Raw genomic sequence first — 16,524 nt, forward strand, 5'->3', positions numbered from 1 at the left:
AGCTGTTATTGGCTACCAACCCGGATGTCCCGTTCACTGGCGCATCTCAAGGAGGTGGGCGAGGAGCTGCTGGCAAAATCTCGCCGCTCATTGGTCCCTCTGCCCGTCAGTCATGCGGCGCGGGCCTCAGGAGGTGGGTCCGGCGGTTCCTGAACATGGCGGAAGGTGAAGGCTGGCGGGTAAGCTCCGTGGGCTCTGGGGGCCCGGGGACCCGAGTCTGCCGGTCGGAGCGGGCGGGCAGGCGGGCGGGCGGGCACCTGGTCCCCCGCTCACGCCCCCGTGCCCGCCCCCGCAGCCGCCGCGCCCGTGCGAGGCCTACCGCGCCGAGTGGGAGCTTTGCCGCAGCGCCGGGCACTTCCTGCGCCACTACTACGTCCACGGCGAGCGGCCGGCCTGCGGGCAGTGGCGGCGCGACCTGGCCAGCTGCCGCGAGTGGGAGGAGCGCCGCAGCGCCGAAGCCCAGGTGAGGCCAGGTGACCCGACCGGGCCCGCCGAGCCCCGGAAGGCCGGGAACCAGAGGCGCTGGGCGCTGGGCGCTGGGCGCGGGGGCGGGCCTTGAACAGGGGGTTCGGGCACAGCCCTCCGCGTGTGCTTTGATTTGTATCATTCAAAGGTCAGTCTGACAGCCAGGCTGGGAGAGGGCGTGGTGCAGGCACGGGAGACCAGTCAGGAGGGGCTCTTGGTCCATCCGTCCAGCAGACACTTCCCGCTTGGACGCTCTTGGACGTACAGCAGCAGTTAGAACACAATCTCTGCCCTCTTGGCTCCTACATCCTAGTCAGGGATACAGTGGTGCCCTGGAGCTGATGGGGGGAAGAGCGGAGCGGAGCTGTGAGGGTGCAGAGCTCGCAGGACTGGCGAGTGTGAATGCCCAGTCCCTGAGCAGTGGGAGAGAAAGTTGGCGGGTCTGTATGGCAAGGAATCAACAACCTTTATCCACAGCTTGTAAAGATAGCTCTTACGTATCAGTAAGATAAATGGATTTCACAGTGAAGTGGACAAAAGGCAGAGAAGGGATTCACCCTGAAAGGACATCAAATGGCCTGATACACATTTAAAATGACAGTAAGTGGTTTCTGCCCAGCGAAACATCCACTGGGGTTTGGAGAGTCTGAGCACCTGGGCAGTGCTGGTGGAATGTGGGGTGTTTTGATTATCTAAATGTCAAATGCATGCCTTTTGATCTCAGAGTTTTACTCCTGGAAGTTTATCCTGGGGAGGTAATTGGGTGACAGTTGAAAGTTCACAAAGTGACCTGATGTCCAGTAGTAGACATTTGACCAGGTAACGAACATCTTCCCCACCGCAGAGTACTACACAGCCGTTTAGTAACCTACCCACTTGTGGAAAGGTGCCCGCAGTATGTCATGTAATGAGGAAAGCAGGAGGTGCATCTGCCAGGAGGCGATTATTCCTTCTTTAGGCCAGCCTTGAGTGGACCTTCACCTCCGGGCTGGAGGTCTGCAGGGCTTCCACGTTTGCTTTGCATTTCTGGTTGCTCTTACACACCAACAGGTGGAGGAGGTGAAATTCTACATGTAAAGTGGCCATCACAGCACCTAGAAAACCCCAGGCCCCATCGAGGTTGTGACCTGCTGCCCCGAGGTTACTGGTGGGGGCAGCACCTGCTGTCAGTCGCTCTCTGCCCTCTTCCCTGCCTCTGGCCACGCTTTCAGGCTCACCTCTCCTCACGGCTCAGCCCCCAACCTTTCTCAGCTGGTGAAGCTGATCAGGTCAACTGAAAGCATCAGACCCTGGGGCCCAGAAGCACGCGCCCACACCATAGGTGTTCACGGTAGCTTGGAGGGGAGTGGTCTCAGCGTGTGCTGGGCTGCACATGTGGGTGGGTGCGTGTGGGGCTGCCCGTGACCCAGTCTCCTTTGCAGCGGTCCCTGTGTGAGAGCGAGCGGGCCAGAGTTCGGGCTGCACGTAAGCACGGCCTGGTGTGGGCACCCAGGCAGAGCCCCCCAGAAGACTGGCACCTCCCTCTGCCTGAGGACAAGGACGGGTGACCGACCCAAACAGTCCAGAGGCCCCTGGGAGCTTCCGCCTAGCGTGGGACACGGAGCCCTCACCTCCAGCCTCGCCTGCCCTGCCGTCAGCACCAGGCTCGGAGCCGGTCCACCCAGCATGCAGTGTCCCTGTGGGCAGCCGGGCAGGCCTGGGGACAGCGGCCCAGGAGGCTATCCCAAGGGCTAGGCTCCTCAGATGAACCCTCCAGGGGCAGCTCTGACCCGTAGGGACACCCGGGGGGGTATCAGGCGGCCCCCCCACCCCCACCCCGGCCCTGCTCTGGTGACCACCACGCACCTCGGCCACAGTTCCCTCCTGCCACGGCCACTCACCACTCCTTCCCTCAGAATTTCACCCAGTCGTTTTTAGAAAACGTGGATTATATCAAAAGACATTTCACAGGTTTGATTCTAAATAGACTGTAAATTACATCCAGACTTTAATATTGAGTTAGACACAGGCGGTGTTAGAATTTTGTACGCTTACGTTCTTGTAGATGCTTTTAAAATACATATCCTTAAACCAAGAAGAACTCTCCTTCTTTAGAGGTCTCTTTCTTCTGCTGAAATGATGTAGCCTCTGGGGCCACATGGCCGGCCCGCTGCTGGGTGCTGTTGACCCGGCCTGTGGCATCTCGGCGCCTCCCCCTGGGCCCCAGGCGGGGCACAGGTGTGGCTCCACATCATGGAACCCGTTCTTGGGTGCAGAATAACCCACCCCTTCAGAAGGACATTCATTATTGGGTCCCCTCCGTGTGCCCCAGGAGTCCTCTGTGACTGTGAGCGGTGGGGGTGCGTGTACGGGACCCCTGGAGCAGAGGTGAGTATAAAGAAGGCGCAGGGTGCCCCCTCTGGCAACCAGGGCCCGTCAGCCGTGGCTGCAGCTCCGTCCACAGGCATTTCTGTGCGAGGAGAGGGAGGGACAGCTGGGTCCTCCCGGCTCTGAGACCCCCGTGGGGGGCTGTGTGCTGGGAACAGTGGCCACCTCCTGGTTCCCGGGATTTGTGCAGCGGGGTGCCAGCGCTGTGAGGAGCCCCACGCCTGCTCGGATGCTGAGCGTGTCTCCAGTGCAGGGGGGCATGCCTGTATCACGCGTGTCCGAGACGGACATGTGGCCTCCGTCCCGCTGAGTTCAGGGGACGGACACGGACGTTCAGGCGTCAGCCGTGAAGACTGAAACGGGCAGCGTCTTTCACACTCGGGACAGAGCCCACGGTGACGAGCCGTGTGGGTGGCGACCCAGTGCAGCGTGGGCTCAGGGATGCTGGCAGTTCTGGGGCCAGGGTCAGAGCGCCACCCTGGGGAGCCTGTGATACGAGGACTCATGGCAGGGCAGCCGGGCGGGGAGCGTGACCTGCTCGGGCAGCACTGCGGGTCTCTGGTGCCGGTGAGACTGGCTGTGAGACGTGACTAGGGAACTGCGCTCGGCACCCCCCTACCAACCTCCAGCCTCCTGTCAGCCTCTCGTCACCTCCAAATAAAAGGCTGAGGCAAAACAGTTGGCCATGACCTACTCACTTGATTGTCCAACCTCAGCGAGGAAAGCTACAGGCTTGAAAAGCACCTGTGAGGGGTGGGGCGCTGGGGAAGGCTCTGAGTGTAGCCCTGTCCAAGTAGGCTGGAGGCTTGCAAGGCCGAGGGGCCAGGGCTGACGAGGCCGGGGCGGGCAGCCAGGGTCCTCTAGACCTGTGCACAAGCAGAGTGCTCACTCAGATGAAGCGCCCCCTGGCGTGCCTGCCCTGAGGTGGGCCTCCGCCTACACGGACCCTCACTGCTGGGCTGCTTCATGCCCCCCACCCAGTTCCTCTGGAGGAGGCCTACCCCCTGCTGCTCTGTGCATACTAAGTCACGTCAGTGGTGTCCGACTCTTTGTGACCCCAAGGACTGCAGCCCACCAGGCTCCTCTGTCCGTGGGGTTCTCCAGGTAAGAGTACTGAAGTGGGTTGCCATGCTCTCCTCCAGGGGCTCTTCCTGACCCAGGGATCAAAACTGCATCTCCCATGGCTCCTGCGTTGCAGGCCGGTTCTTTCCCACTGAGCCACCAGGGGAAGCCCCAACCCCTGCTACTGAGCATGACTCTATCTGGAAGTTGGTCTTTAAAGGGCTGATTAAGGTGAAACTGGATCCCTTGAGTGAAAGTCAGTCATGTCCGAATCTTTGCGACCCCATAGACTATACAGCCCATGGAATTCTCCAGCCCAGAATACTGGAGTGGGGAGCCGTTCTGTTCTCCAGGGGATCTTCCCAACCCAGGGATCGAACCCAGGTCTCCTGCATTGCAGGCAGATTCTTTACCACCTGGGCCAGAGGGGAAGCCCAGGGTCGCGGGGGCAGGCCCTAACGCAGTGACCGGCATCCTTACAAGAAATCAAGGCATGGAACGACCACACGGGGACACAAGATGATGGCCGTCTGCACGCCAGGGAGAGCGGCCTCGGAAGGCACCAGCCCTGCCCACACCTGCACCTGGGGATGTCCAGCCCTGGAACTGAGAGAAATAAATGTCCACTGTTTCAGCCCTTTGGTCTGTGGTGTCTGTTCTGCTGCTGACCTTACTCACGCCTCCCCTGCCCCACACCGAGTGGCCTTGGCCGGGTCAGGTGTCAGCCACCCTGGGGGACACACCGCCTTACCAGTGGGTCCCTGTCCTTGACACTCTCCTTGGCACCCCTCTGCCCCCCAGCTTAAAGCCCAGAGCTGGCCCTGCCTCTCTTCAGGGCGCATGCCCTTCACCTCCACCCCTGTGGCCACTGCCTCTTGCCAGCAGCTTCTGCCCCTTCCTGGTCACTGGAGGGAAGCAGTCAGCGTGGGGGCCTTCTTCTCCCCAGGCCAGGCAAGCAAGGGCAGCCCCCTCCTGGCAGCCTCAGGTGGGTTAACAGAAGACAGAGACACGGGGGTCAACACGTTTATTCACAGCAGGCCTGACCGGTCAGCAGCAGGCCGGAGTCTGGCGGGGTGAGCTCTGCCGGGCGGTGTGTCCCGAGGGTGGCTACCCGCATCTCTACCTCTTGAACTCCACCTGTGTGTACACCTTGGTGATGTCTTGGTACCTGCCTTCTGGGGGCTGGTAGTTGGCGATGGGCGGTGTGTAGTCTGGCCCTTGTCTCTCGAAAGGAAACAGACTCGGGTCCCGCTTGGTGGCCTCAGCATGGAGCTCCGGGGCCGTGAGCTCCAGCTCCTGCAGAGCTTCCCGCTGGGCCTCAAGCAGGGATGCGATGGCGGCCCTCTCCAGCTCATGCTCGCGTTGCTTGTACAGCGACCACTTCTTCAGGAGCAGGGCTCTCCGTTCGCTCTCCTCAAAGGGGAGCTCCACCGGCGGCCGCTGCCTGGGGACACGCAGAGCCAAGGGTGTGGCCTGGAGGCACAAACCTCGCCGGCCGACTGCACGGGACCCGAGTGTCCCCACTAGAGACGTGCGTGGAACACAGGGACAAACTAAGGGGTGGGACGGTGGATGCGGCGGCAACACCACCGGGAGCCCGTGCCATTCACTTTACGTGGAGACAAGGAACAGCGATCCCCCCAGCAGGCCGTGGTGAAAACCGGCTTTGGAGAAAAGCCAAATGGCCTCGTAAAAACAGACACCAATATCCCAGGAAGCCGAGAGCCTGTTATCAGCCCCAGGAGACCCCACACGGCAGGTGCCCGATGCAGCACGGCCCTGCTGTGTCCATGGGCTCTGGTGAGGCAGCAGTCCCAGCCACCCCACTCCACCACCGGCTTCTCGAACATGCATCCCGGAGCAGGAGGCTGAAGGTGTCCTGCCATCCAGAGGGGCGGGGCTGTGGGCCACATTCGAACCTGCTCAAGCCCTGCCCAGAGCGTCCCACCCATACTCTCCCGCCCATACTCGCCCTGCGCTTTCTCCAGGAGGGGACTCAGCATGGGGCCTGGCCAACCCTGGCCCATGACTCTGCCCACGACAAGTGTGAGGCTCCCATGGCACCACTTCCTGAAGGCGACAGAACTGCCTTGCCCCAAGACCTCAAGCCCAGAGGCCCTTACCTCGCTTGATTCAAGAGCTTGACCGGGGTGATAAAATCCTCAATGGGAATCAGCTCCTGGGTCGCCTTCTCCAGTCGCCGGATCCTTTTTTTCAAGCGCTCCTTCGCTGCCTGGTCTTTCTTGGGGTCCACTTTCTTCTTCTTCCGCAGAGGCTCTGCTCTAAAGCACAAGGCAGACACTGAACGTCTTCCTCTGTGGTGTCGTGAGTGTGCAGAGACATGGCGCTAGGTAAAGTGCCCGCACACTGGAACTGTACTCGCTGCTAGGAAAGAACCGTGTGCGCTGGCCTCCAGCGAGGTCCTCAGAAGAACTGGGCGGGCATGGTCAACCCAGAAAGTGGGGGGAAAACTCCACGGGGTGTCAGGGCATAAAGAGAAGTGCTCATCTCTAGTGCAAGGGTTCAGGTAGGCCTTGAGATAAACTGAAATATGAAAATACCAAACTGATGGATTACATGCTCATCCCTCATATTTTTTATGTAGTTTTTAAGCTGAAGTATAGTTGTCTGACACCGTTGTGTTAATTTCTGCTGTACTGCTAAGTGATTCTTTTATGCGTACATACATCATGTGTTCTATTCTTTTCCATCACATTATCTGAGAATATTGAATCTAGTTCCCTGTGCTATACAGTTAGACCTTGCTGTTTACCCGTTAAAAACTTGTCACTCACATTTTAAATAGACGTGTGATTTATAAACATGAGTAAGACTAAACGAGACAGTATAATAAAAATGACTAGCAAGTTCCTGTTTATGCCGTTTGATGTTTTAACAAATTTCCTCGTCCTCCAGCACCAACAAGTCTGGTCTACCCTGACGAACACATCTGCTGCGCCAATAAGTTACTATTAAGAACAACCGAATCCTCTGGCATCAAGACTGAGTCTCATGAACGACGCCCGTAGAAGGTGTCCAGGGTCGCAGGTGGAAACAAGGACCTCCGGCCTCCCCGCATCTCTCCAGGAACTAAGAAACACAGGCACTGTCTGTGCTCTTTAAACCTTTTACATAAGCATCTCTTCAAAACCAATTAACTTTTCTTCAAACCATTCTGCATTTACTGTTTGACCTGGTTAGACATAAACCGAACGTCGCGCGCCCTCGCTCTCCGGGCGCCCGGGCGCGACGCCCCAGGCCGGGCCGGCGGCCGGCTTACCTCGTGGGCACGAGTCCCCAGAAGGACAGCAGGGAGGCCCGCCGCCGCGCGTCCCCCGTCTGCGTCGGCCGCGCCCCCAGGAGCCTGGAAGAGATCAGCCGCGCGTCACCGTCCGCGTCCCCGTGAAGTCGCTCAGGACCCCGGTGACTGCCCCGCAACCCGCGCCCCGCGCCCGCTCTCCGCCCTCACCCGCTCGCGGGGCGCACTGCGCGCCAGGCCGCCCCCAGCGCCGCGGCCGCCATGCCCCCGGGTCGCCGGCCGCCGCTTCCGGGCGCGCGCCCCTCGGCCGTCCGACCCGCGCAGTGCGCCGCTCTCCGGTCCGGCCGCCGCGCAGCCTCGCGGCCCGGCGTTCCGGCCGCCGCCGCGCCTGGCCCCGCCCCCGACGCGGCCCCGCCCCGCGGCCGGCGCCTCGCACCTCGCGCCACTCGGTGGCCCCTTCCCGCGGGGGCCGCCCGGCCTGCGCCCCGCAAGGGCCGTGCCGAGCGCGGCGAGGCCGGCGGCGCCCGGGAGCCCGAAAGCCCTCGCGCGCCAGGCGAGCCGGGCATGCGGTAAACGCCGCGGCTCGTCCGCCGGCGTCGGGGCCGGGCCTCTGCGCCGCACGTGGCTCTCGCGCGCGGGTGCCCAGTGAGAGCGCGCCGGGGGCGGCGTGAGCCCGCCAATTAGCCCGCCGGGCGCCGCCGGGCAGCGGCCGCCCCCGCCGCCGGCGCCGCCCGCCCCGCCCCGCCCAGCCCCGCTCGCCCGCCCGCGCGCGCGCCCCGCCGGCCCACCCTCGCCCCCGCCGCCCGGGGCGGACCCCGACGCGGCGCCGCCCGGCCGGCCGGCCCGGGAGCCGCGCGGCCCGAGCACGCGGGGAGCGGTTTCCCGCCGGGGCCGTTTGGCAGGTGCGCGTCGTGACTTCCGGCGTTGCCCGGGAGCCGCCGGAGGAGGAGCGGCGCGGGGATGCGGCTGTGGCGGCGGCGGCGGCGGCCGAGCGCGGGGGCGGCTGTGGCGGTGGCGGCGGCGGGCGCGGGCCGGCGATGGCGCGGCGGCGCTGAGGGCGCGGGGCGGGCGGCGGCCGGAGGGCGGGCGGCGGCGGCGGCTCCATGGCCCGGGCGCGCTGAGGGACGCGGCTCTCGCCTCAGCCCGGCGGCGGCGGCCGAACAATGAAGCTCCTGAAGCCGACCTGGGTCAACCACAATGGTGAGTGCGCGCGGGGGCCCCAAGCCCCGGGCCGGGCCGGGTCTGGGGCGCGGGGCAGCCGCGGCCGGCTTCCCGCCTCGCCCCGGCGCGGGGCGCCCGGGCCGTGGGGCCGGCCGGGGCGGGCTCCGTCCCCACGCGGGGACACCGGCGCCTCACGTGCTCGCGCCCCCACACGTGCGCGGAGCCCTCGGCCACGGCCTCGCGGTCCGGGCGGAGGTCGCGGCGCGGCGGCGGAGCGACCCCGGGCGCGGGCCGGGCCGGGCCAGCGTGCGACGGCCGGGCGCGGTGGCCTTCCGCTGGCGGCGTGTAGACCTGGAAGGGGCACGTCCTGCCGTACCCGGGGCTTGATCCGCTGGCGGTGCCTCTGAGTGGAGCCCCGTGACGCCGGGCCGAGGCCCCCCAGCCCGCGGGACTGCGTTCGCACCGAGTTGGAGCGTCAGCGCCCCTCGGGTGGGGCCCGCGGGGCACAGGCGTGTGCTCGGAGAGGGCCCGCGGGGCCCCACGGCACACCCGGAGCGGACTGCTCAGTGCCCTGGGTTGAGACTGGTGCAGAGACGCGTGCGGGGGCCGGCAGTGCTGGCCGAGTTCTGCCTGGTGCGCGCACCTGCTGCGGGCCCTGGCCTTGGTTCCCTGGGGACGGGAGGGGCGCCAGCCGCCACCCGCCACGGGCAGTGCTGGGGGGAGCTATCGTCCAGGCCAGGGTCCCTGCCGCCGCCGGCTGTCTGACTGCTGATAGGAGTCATCCTGGTTCTGTCCTGTTCCTCGTTTCTACTCAGCCGGGCGCCTAGAGGGAGCTGCAGTGTTCTTTTAGAGCTTGTCGGGTAGGCGCTTTCTCCTTCCCTAAGCCAGTAGCTTTTTAGTTCTGAACTTGGATCTCAGGATGCCTTCTCCTGCAGCAGCTGAACTGAACACCAGTCTGTTGTTTGGCTCGGCAGTGCTCTGCCTTTCCATTTTGCAGGGTATCACGTCTTTGTCATTTCCCAGGGTCCGGGTGAGGTCCCCCTTTGCTCCTGAGTTACTCACTAGACCCTCTCCGGCCCCAGGGTGGGCGCCTTATGTGCCCCCAGCGCAGGGACTGCCTGGCTCGCTCCGTATCCCTTGCCGCACTTAACTGTGCCTTCTATACAGAGGGTCCGATAACGCTGCTGACCCAGGTGAGAGTTGAGGTGGCCAAACTGACTCAGTTGCCAGTTCGTGAAAGCAAAAGCAGTGAGCTCCAGTTTCATTTCTCCTGCCTTTCACTCCAAGTGCATTTCCTGAGGCGCAGGGTGCGGGCTCCCCCGGCAGAACTGGGCAGATGTTCAGTAATTATAAATCGTGCGTGTGAGTCAGGAAAGGAAAAGTTAGTTGCTGAGCAAGTGCAGCCTGAAGGAATTTTCCTGTTGCCACACTGCGCGGCCAGGTTGAGTGTGATTCGCCCTCCTCATGTCGTCCTCCCGCTGTATAATTTCCCCCTCGTGATGAGCTCCTTTGTAGGACATGATTTTCACGCTGCATAAGCACAAGCAGGTCGGGATGCTTAAGCGATCATTTAGGCACAGATGGGAACAAGTCTGGGCTGGGCAGGGTGGGCTGGACTGTGGGCCGGGGCTCCTTCCTGTGGCCTCCCCACCGGCCTAGAGGACAGGGAGCCTCACGGTGTCTGCCCTGCCTGCTTCCTGGTGTGATTGCGGTGTTTGCTTGGGGAGGAGGACAGAGGGCTCCCCAGAGTCTGAAGTGCGTTAGAAACCTAGGAGATAACCATAGAAGAAATTGAGACTCTTTTAGACCTGTTCTTTGTCGAATCTCCTTTCTTTTAAAGTCTCCTGAAATCAGCCCAGTCTCATGGAGCGTTCAGAAGGACCGTTGCTGGTGAACGACAGCTCTCCTGAAGCACAGGCTGACTGACAGTCTGGACCATGCCCGCGCCATCCTGTAAGGACTGGTGAGGCGGGAGCTGCTCGGAATCCCAGTGGCGGGTGGTGGCCAGCTAAGCCACCCTAACTTCAGTTTACAAACCAAAGAGATCGAGGTACTCTGGAGAGTACGTCACAGCCTTTCTGGTTTCCTGACTTTGCACTCCGTCTCCTGACTGATGATGCAGCTTGAACGTAGTCTTTCTGGGCTCTCAGAGCCCAGGGAGGGAAGGCGCAGCGAGCCTGCGTTTTCCGCGCGGCAGGGCCTGGTGGCAGAGTGGGCGAGCGTCTGCCGGGCGCCTGCCGGGCCGAGCGGGCGAGCGCCTGCCGGGCGCAGGTGTGCTCGCCCGTCGTCTGTCTCCGGGCTGATGAGATGGTTAGGCCTTGCCTCCAGGGGAGGCTTTCTCCGTCCCAGCACTGCTGACGTTTCGGGGCACGTGACTGCGTGGAGACCAGCCCGTGTGTTGTAGGGAGTTAGCGGCGGCCCTGGCTTCTGCCCCGGAGCGCCTTCACACGCTGACACACACAGACATCACGCACTTGTGACGATAGAGCCTGTCTCCAGACGTTGCTGATGCTCCCTGTTGGCCAGGTCAGAACCCCCAGTTGAGAACCACTGTGCTAAGGAGGTGAGTTAAATCTTGAAGTCATGTCACAGAAAGGAGCTTTGAATGTGGGGTCAGAGCGGGTTCAAGACATCATCGTTTATTAACTGAATTCTTGGGCTTTTGACTCCACCTTCTGCACTTTGGTGAGATCCGACCCTGCCGTTTGACCCCGTGCCCAGACTTGGAAGGCCGTCTTCAGCTGAGGCGAGCTACAGGAGTCCGTGAGGTTTGCTGTGTGTGTAGAGGTCACATACAAGGGACTGTCCACACACGTGCGTGCGCGTGGTTGGTTCTGTGTTCTGGGAGACAGTGTTTCTTTGTTGTTGCTCAGTCGCTCAGTCGTGTCTGACTCTCTGCAGCCCTATGGACTGCAGCACACCAGGCCTCCCTGTCTTTCACTGTTTCCCAGAGTTTGCTCAAACTCACCAACACTTGAGTTGTGATGCCATCCAACCTTCTCGTCCTCTGTTGTCCCCGTCTCCTCCTGCCTTCAGTCTTCCCCAGCATCAGGGTCTTTTATCGTCAGTTGGCTTTTAGCATCTGGTGGCCACAGTATTTTATTTTAGGCCAAGATAAGGTTTGTCTCTAATTAGGTTATGACCGTATATTGGTTAGAAAGTGAGAGCAGTTACGTTTTGGTTGTAGGAAAACGTAGTCTGTACGTTGAGAAAACTTGACTGGAGGGTCATGGTTCTTCCCCTCCCTGAGCCTTTGTCCCCTGTGGAGTTCATGCACAGCTCTTGAGTGAAGCCCATTCCAACGAGAAGGGCCAGGACTGCAGAGCCACGCCCTCCATCAGTTCCTGGCTCACACTTGGCCGGCAGTGCTGTGAAAGGTGTCAGGCGGATTTTCAGCAACAGGGTAGCTTGTCAGTGGTCCTGTTGCTCTGAGGTGTGTGTTTCTCCTGTCTGCAATCCTTTCTCATTCCTCAGAGGATTTAAGGCCTTTTACTGCCATTTAAGAACGTCAGCTTGAAGGGGAGACAGAGGGAAGGGGGTGGGCACCGCAGGCACCTGGGTGCGGAAAGGCCCGTACGGCTGCTCTGAGGACAGGCCGGGAGGAGGTGACCCTTCGTGACCGCTGTGGTCATTCCTGTAACCTGTGTTGTTGGCCCGGATCATACTAGTCCAACAGGCTGGTGTCTGGGGATGTGCTGGGTCTCCGCCGCTGGCAGGGATGAGGCTCCAGGAGCCAGTGGGTGGGGGAGCGCTGTGGCCTCACCGATGTCGCCCTGCAGCACTCAGCCGGCTGACGCCTGTCCTGGAGGGCCGCGCTGCATGAGCGTGTCTCTCGGTGGTTGCTGTTGGGGACCTGTTCACCCGTCCCCCTCGATTGTGAGCTGCTTGAGGATAAGGGTTTTGCCTTTCGTTTTGGAGTCAGATGGTCCTCCTCTTGAGTCTCTGCTGCTTGCCAGACCTGTGTTCCAGAAGGCTCTTGACATCTCTTACCCGGTCTGTTGAGTGAAGTGGGTGACACCTGCCTGGCCTGCTCCCAGCTCACCTGTGAAGGCTCAGGAATTGTATGCTTTTCACAGTCTCACACCAGCTTATGCCTGGAGACAGTAGTGGGGTTTTGAAAAGTAATCAGAATACGTCTGAAGAACGCTCAGAAGCAACTGGGTGGGATTCTGCTTTGCATCATACGCTTGGGGTTTATACCCTAAACCCTGAATCCTCCTGCAGAGAAGTCCTGTGGAATCAGAGGTGAATGTGCGCCGGGCAAGCGCGGGGCAGACCGCTGGACAGACTGCTGTCCAGAGTGCAGAGGGGACAGCCTCCAGGGAGGAGGCAGGGTTGCGGTATGCGTGCTGTAGGCCTGAGTCTGGCCCTTGGGAGGACGGCGGGGTGGAGGACGTGCTGCTGCTAGGGAGTGTCTGGAGTGACGGTCCCTGGAGGGCTCAAGTGGGCGACCATATCAGCAATGGACGGCGCGGGCCACAGCCGCTGGGGCTCTGGGCTGAAGCCCTGGGCACCTGCCTGGAAGTGTGTGCTCCTCCCGGGGCGTTGCAGGGTGCCTGGGCCTTCCTGGGGAGGCTGGGTGTTGCAGGCAGGCAGTTTCCTAGGTTTGGGTGTGAGACGCAGTGGAGGCAGGAGGTCAGGGTGGAGGTCAGCAAGGTAGAGGCAGGTGACTAGATTTGAGACACTCAGTGGATTTCGTTAATATGCTGAGAAAAAAGTAGAGAGACGGAGGCCAGGAAGTAAGGTGTTTGCAGATACTTCTTTTAACTTAAAGAGTGCATAAAAAGCTGCTTTCGCCTTAGGAGTAGAATTTCAGTCACACAGCCAGGAGGGCCTTGCAGCCATGGCCCCCGTCTTGGGACCTGTCTGCCTCGAACCATCCTCTTCCCCAGAGATGCGAGGCGCCTCTGTTTGTCCAGGGGTCTGCCCGTGGACTGTCAGGGTGTGCGGCTCCTGAAACCTGCTGAGGTCAGCAGCACGCTTGGAGATGGAGCGGGCGTTGGGCATGGCACAGACCCTAGCTGCCCACCCACCATCTGCAGTATCTGCCGCGTGCCTGCCTTTCCTGCAGGCCCAGGGCGCGAGCGCCGCCCTGGGGAACAGCAGGTGATGCCATTCCTGCCAGGAAGAGTAGGACAGGGTAGGGGGGTGGGGCTGGTCTACTCGGGGCTCCCAGGCGCCTCGTGTGAGAAGAGGGACCAGAAGGCCCACCCGCGTCTCCCGCCCACTCTTCCTCTGGGCTCTCCCAGGCTGCCTGGCAAGAAGGCCTGGTCTGGGAAAGCCCTTCTTTCACTGGGCAGGCGGAGCGTTCCGGCAGAGGGTGGCCAGAGTACACCTGCGGGGCAGGCCTGGGAAGGGGCACGGCTGGCTTCGCGTGGGTGCAGGAGTCCGCCTGGCATGGCCTCAGGGGCCTTCCTGGCTGCGGCCTCGTGACTCTGCCAGGCCGCGGGCCTGGGCCAGGTGTGGGAGCCAAGGGACCTGGGAAGAGGCTGTGGCCGTGCCGCGCAGGAGGCGGCCAGGGCGGCACTGGTGCAGTGAGCATGCACGTGTGTGGGTGTGACATTCATACACACACACGTACACACACACATGCTGCTTTTGAAGTGTAACTTACGTACTGAACTGCACAGACATCAAGCTTCCCACGTGGTGAGTTTTGTCAAGTAAGCAGGCTCTGTAATCTGTTCCCCACTGGAGATGCGGAGTGTTTTCTCCTCCCCAGAGAGTTGCCAGGTGGAATATGGGGGGTGAACGGGACCCCCAGGGTCAGGGAGGCTGTGGAGGAGCAGCTGGGGCGCCCGGGGGCCTTGTTGAAGCGCCGGCTCTGCCTGGGCGCTGGTGAGGAGCAGGGGAGTGGCTTCTCTGTCTGGCCGTGTCCACCGCCAAGTCAGGCTGCACAGGGGTGTTAATGGGGTGTGGTCTGGAGAACAGAGTGCTTGGTGATTTTGCACTTGTCATTTGAAAAATGTAAAAAAGTTTTTCTGAGAAAAGTAAGACCTGTTTTCTTTAGAAAGTTAGAAAATGCAAAACCAAGAACACATTGGTAAAACTTCTGAACGTGGTCTTTCAGACCATTGGGAAAAGATAACTGGGTGACTTGGGGCTTCTAAATACACCTGCGTTTGGGACCTCCCTGGGGGCCCAGTGCTTGAGACCGCGTGCTCCCAGTGCAGGGCCCTTGTGGGGAACCCGACCTCTTGTGCCGTGTGGGCAGCGGAAGAAATGAAAACACGGGTTTCATTTGGTGCGTGGACTGCATCGTAAAGGTGCTTGGGCCGTTTAAGGCCTTAGCCGCCGGCCTGCGTCACAGAAACCCGTGTTCTTATTGTAGCCTCCCCCAGACAGCTGAGTGTCACCAGGCATTCTCCACTTAAATAATATCGTGGGGTGGTGGTTCTTTTTTAAAATTGACCCAAAACATTAATTCGTTTCAGGTGTACAGCACAATTTGTACGTAATGCAAACGTGATCATCACAGTAAGCGTAGTTAACGTCCGTCGCTTCACAGGATTACTTTTTATTGATGAGAGCTTCCAGGATTTACTCTCTTAGCAGCTTTTACATACGCAATACAGTATTATTAACTATGTGTGATTTTTTTAGGTTGTTAAACGGATTTTCCCTCTGTGGGAATGTGGTACTTGCCTGCGCTTGCCTTTCTCATGGGTCTGGTGGAAGGGATGGCACTTCAGAAACTCGCAGGAAGAGGGACAGCGGTCTGCAGACACGCGCTGGCACCGGCTTCACCTCTGGTTCACGGCGCGAAAAGCCAAAGCCAGCCCAGCAACGGCTGCCTGACTCGAGCCTCCAGCTTCCTTCCTGTGCGCTGTTTCGAACGTCTCGGGCAGCTGACACCCGAGAGGTGTCTGGCGGCAGTGCTGACTCAGGACCCAGAGGTTGGGGGTCCCAGAGGCCCCTTGGCCGTGCAGCCAGGCTCTGCTCCCTGGCAGGGGTGCCGCATGAGTCCCTCTCAGCCAAGAGGACCCGCCGCCCCGGGAGGTGTGTCAGAACGCGGGGCCTCTGCCCAGCCTTTCGCGACTGCTGGTGTTTGGGGGGCCCGCTGTGCGCTGCGGGGCCTGGGAGACCCTGAGGAGGCAGACAAGGTACCCAGCGCTCGCGGCCCACATCCTGCTGGGCAGAGTGGCCCAGCTGCCATAAGGTGGCCACACCGTTCCTGGGAAAGCAGACCGGCTCTGGGGGGTGGGGGGAGCCCATGAGGGGAACGGGGGCCGGAGGGCAGAGCTGGTGGGCACGAGAGGAAGGCGCTGGGCCCTGTGGGCCGGGGGGCCTGGCAGCCGGGCCTCTGCAGAGTGCAGGCTGTGGGACGGACGTGCACACTTGTCACCTGCAGGGGGAGCGTGTCCGCATGCTGATGGCAGCCACAGGTGTTTGACGCTCATTTGTATCTCACAGACGGGCTCGCGGTTTTAGAAAACTGGCTGTGAGGCTCTGTGTGCGTGCCTCCTGCTTCCTGAGGCGGTGGCCGTTCTGCCTGTGTGGGTTCACCTGCGCGTCCCCGGCGGGAATGGCCACGTGCTTCCAGCACCTGGACAAGTGCACCCAGCTCCCGCCCCCACCTGCTCGCTTGTGTGCAGACTTGCATGGTCTGGTTCGGTTTTGCTTAGCGTTTGTTCAAGTTGTGAGAAAACGAGCGTAGAGTTTATCGTGTTAACCGTCTTCCACGCGTGCTACTCAGTCGTGTCCCGTGTGTTCACACGCATTTTCATTTTGCAAAACCGAAGCCGCCCCAGCCCTCGGCACCGCCGTTCTGCTTCACGTCTCTCTGAATCTGACCCCTCTCGGGCCTTCATGCGAGTGGAGTCTTGCAGCATCTGCACTTCTGTGCCTGGCTGATGCGGGTAACAGATTGTCTTCAGGGTTCTTCCGTGCTGTGCCTGTGTCAGGATTTCCTTGCTTTTTATTGCCGAGTGATGCTCCACTGTGCAGACGTACCACGTTTCCTCAGCCGTCATCTACCGCTGGGCCCTGGGCTGTGTCCCCCTCTTGGCTCTTGGGGATGAAGCTGCTGAGAACTTGGGGTACAAATGCCTCCTTGAGACCCTGCTTCCAGTCCTTTGGGGCATAAACTTAGTCGTGGGGTTGCTGGATCCAAGGTAGTTCTGGGTTTCCCCCGTGAGTCAGATGGTAAAGGATCTGCCTGCAGTGCGGGAGACCTGGGTTTGATGCCTGCGTCAGGAAGATCCCCTGGA

At 61.1% G+C, this 16,524-nt stretch overlaps 3 protein-coding genes across 7 annotated transcripts in view; 2 read left to right on the forward strand and 1 right to left on the reverse strand.

The window, feature by feature from the left end:
* The first annotated feature begins 20 nt into the window (after positions 1-20).
* On the forward strand, positions 21-4,544 carry C17H22orf39 (chromosome 17 C22orf39 homolog). Of its 2 annotated transcripts, none has more exons than XM_070385693.1 (3): positions 21-179; positions 296-463; positions 4,295-4,544. In XM_070385693.1, the coding sequence occupies exons 1-3, from the start codon at positions 156-158 to the stop codon at positions 4,415-4,417; spliced, it is 315 nt and encodes a 104-aa protein (XP_070241794.1). In that variant the 5' UTR covers positions 21-155; the 3' UTR covers positions 4,418-4,544. The 2 variants fall into 2 exon arrangements, with proteins under 2 accessions (XP_070241794.1, XP_070241793.1); XM_070385692.1 differs by lacking the exon at positions 4,295-4,544 and adding an exon at positions 1,887-2,267.
* A 357-nt stretch (positions 4,545-4,901) lies between these two features.
* On the reverse strand, positions 4,902-8,258 carry MRPL40 (mitochondrial ribosomal protein L40). 2 transcript variants are annotated; one of them, XM_070385688.1, is made up of 4 exons: positions 7,364-8,258; positions 7,175-7,258; positions 6,018-6,171; positions 4,902-5,338 (listed from the first exon to the last, which is right to left on the reverse strand). In XM_070385688.1, exons 1-4 carry the CDS (start codon positions 8,256-8,258, stop codon positions 5,014-5,016), a joined length of 1,458 nt encoding a protein of 485 aa, XP_070241789.1. In that variant the 3' UTR covers positions 4,902-5,013. The 2 variants fall into 2 exon arrangements, with proteins under 2 accessions (XP_070241789.1, XP_070241790.1); XM_070385689.1 differs by having other exon boundaries at positions 6,018-6,176; positions 7,364-7,839.
* The window catches only part of HIRA (histone cell cycle regulator), a 45,796-nt gene continuing 37,486 nt past the window's right edge, over positions 8,215-16,524 (forward strand). Inside the window, exon 1 of one of the 3 annotated variants that reach the window (XM_070385678.1) lies at positions 8,215-8,353. In XM_070385678.1, the coding sequence (XP_070241779.1) occupies positions 8,317-8,353 (37 nt within the window). In that variant the 5' untranslated portion in view covers positions 8,215-8,316. Of the gene's footprint in view, positions 8,354-15,003; positions 15,314-16,524 lie in introns of those variants that run through there. The other 2 variants (XM_070385680.1, XM_070385677.1) reach the window with 2 other exon arrangements.

This window comes from Bos mutus, chromosome 17 (genome assembly GCF_027580195.1).
Source record: "Bos mutus isolate GX-2022 chromosome 17, NWIPB_WYAK_1.1, whole genome shotgun sequence".
In the NCBI taxonomy this organism is placed as follows: Eukaryota; Metazoa; Chordata; class Mammalia; order Artiodactyla; family Bovidae; genus Bos; species Bos mutus.

Excerpts from the sequence above, each read along its gene's own strand:
- C17H22orf39 (XM_070385692.1), top strand. The coding sequence starts at position 156 with ATGGCGGAAGGTGAAGGCTGGCGG. Across the intron at positions 180-295 it reads CGGAAGGTGAAGGCTGGCGG|CCGCCGCGCCCGTGCGAGGC; the intron begins GTAAGCTCCGTG and ends CCGCCCCCGCAG. Across the intron at positions 464-1,886 it reads GCCGCAGCGCCGAAGCCCAG|CGGTCCCTGTGTGAGAGCGA; the intron begins GTGAGGCCAGGT and ends TCTCCTTTGCAG.
- MRPL40 (XM_070385688.1), bottom strand. The coding sequence starts at position 8,258 with ATGGAGCCGCCGCCGCCGCCCGCCCTCCGGCCGCCGCCCGCCCCGCGC. Across the intron at positions 7,259-7,363 it reads GCAGTGCGCCCCGCGAGCGG|GCTCCTGGGGGCGCGGCCGA; the intron begins GTGAGGGCGGAG and ends GATCTCTTCCAG. Across the intron at positions 5,339-6,017 it reads AAGCTCTTGAATCAAGCGAG|GCAGCGGCCGCCGGTGGAGC; the intron begins GTAAGGGCCTCT and ends GCGTGTCCCCAG.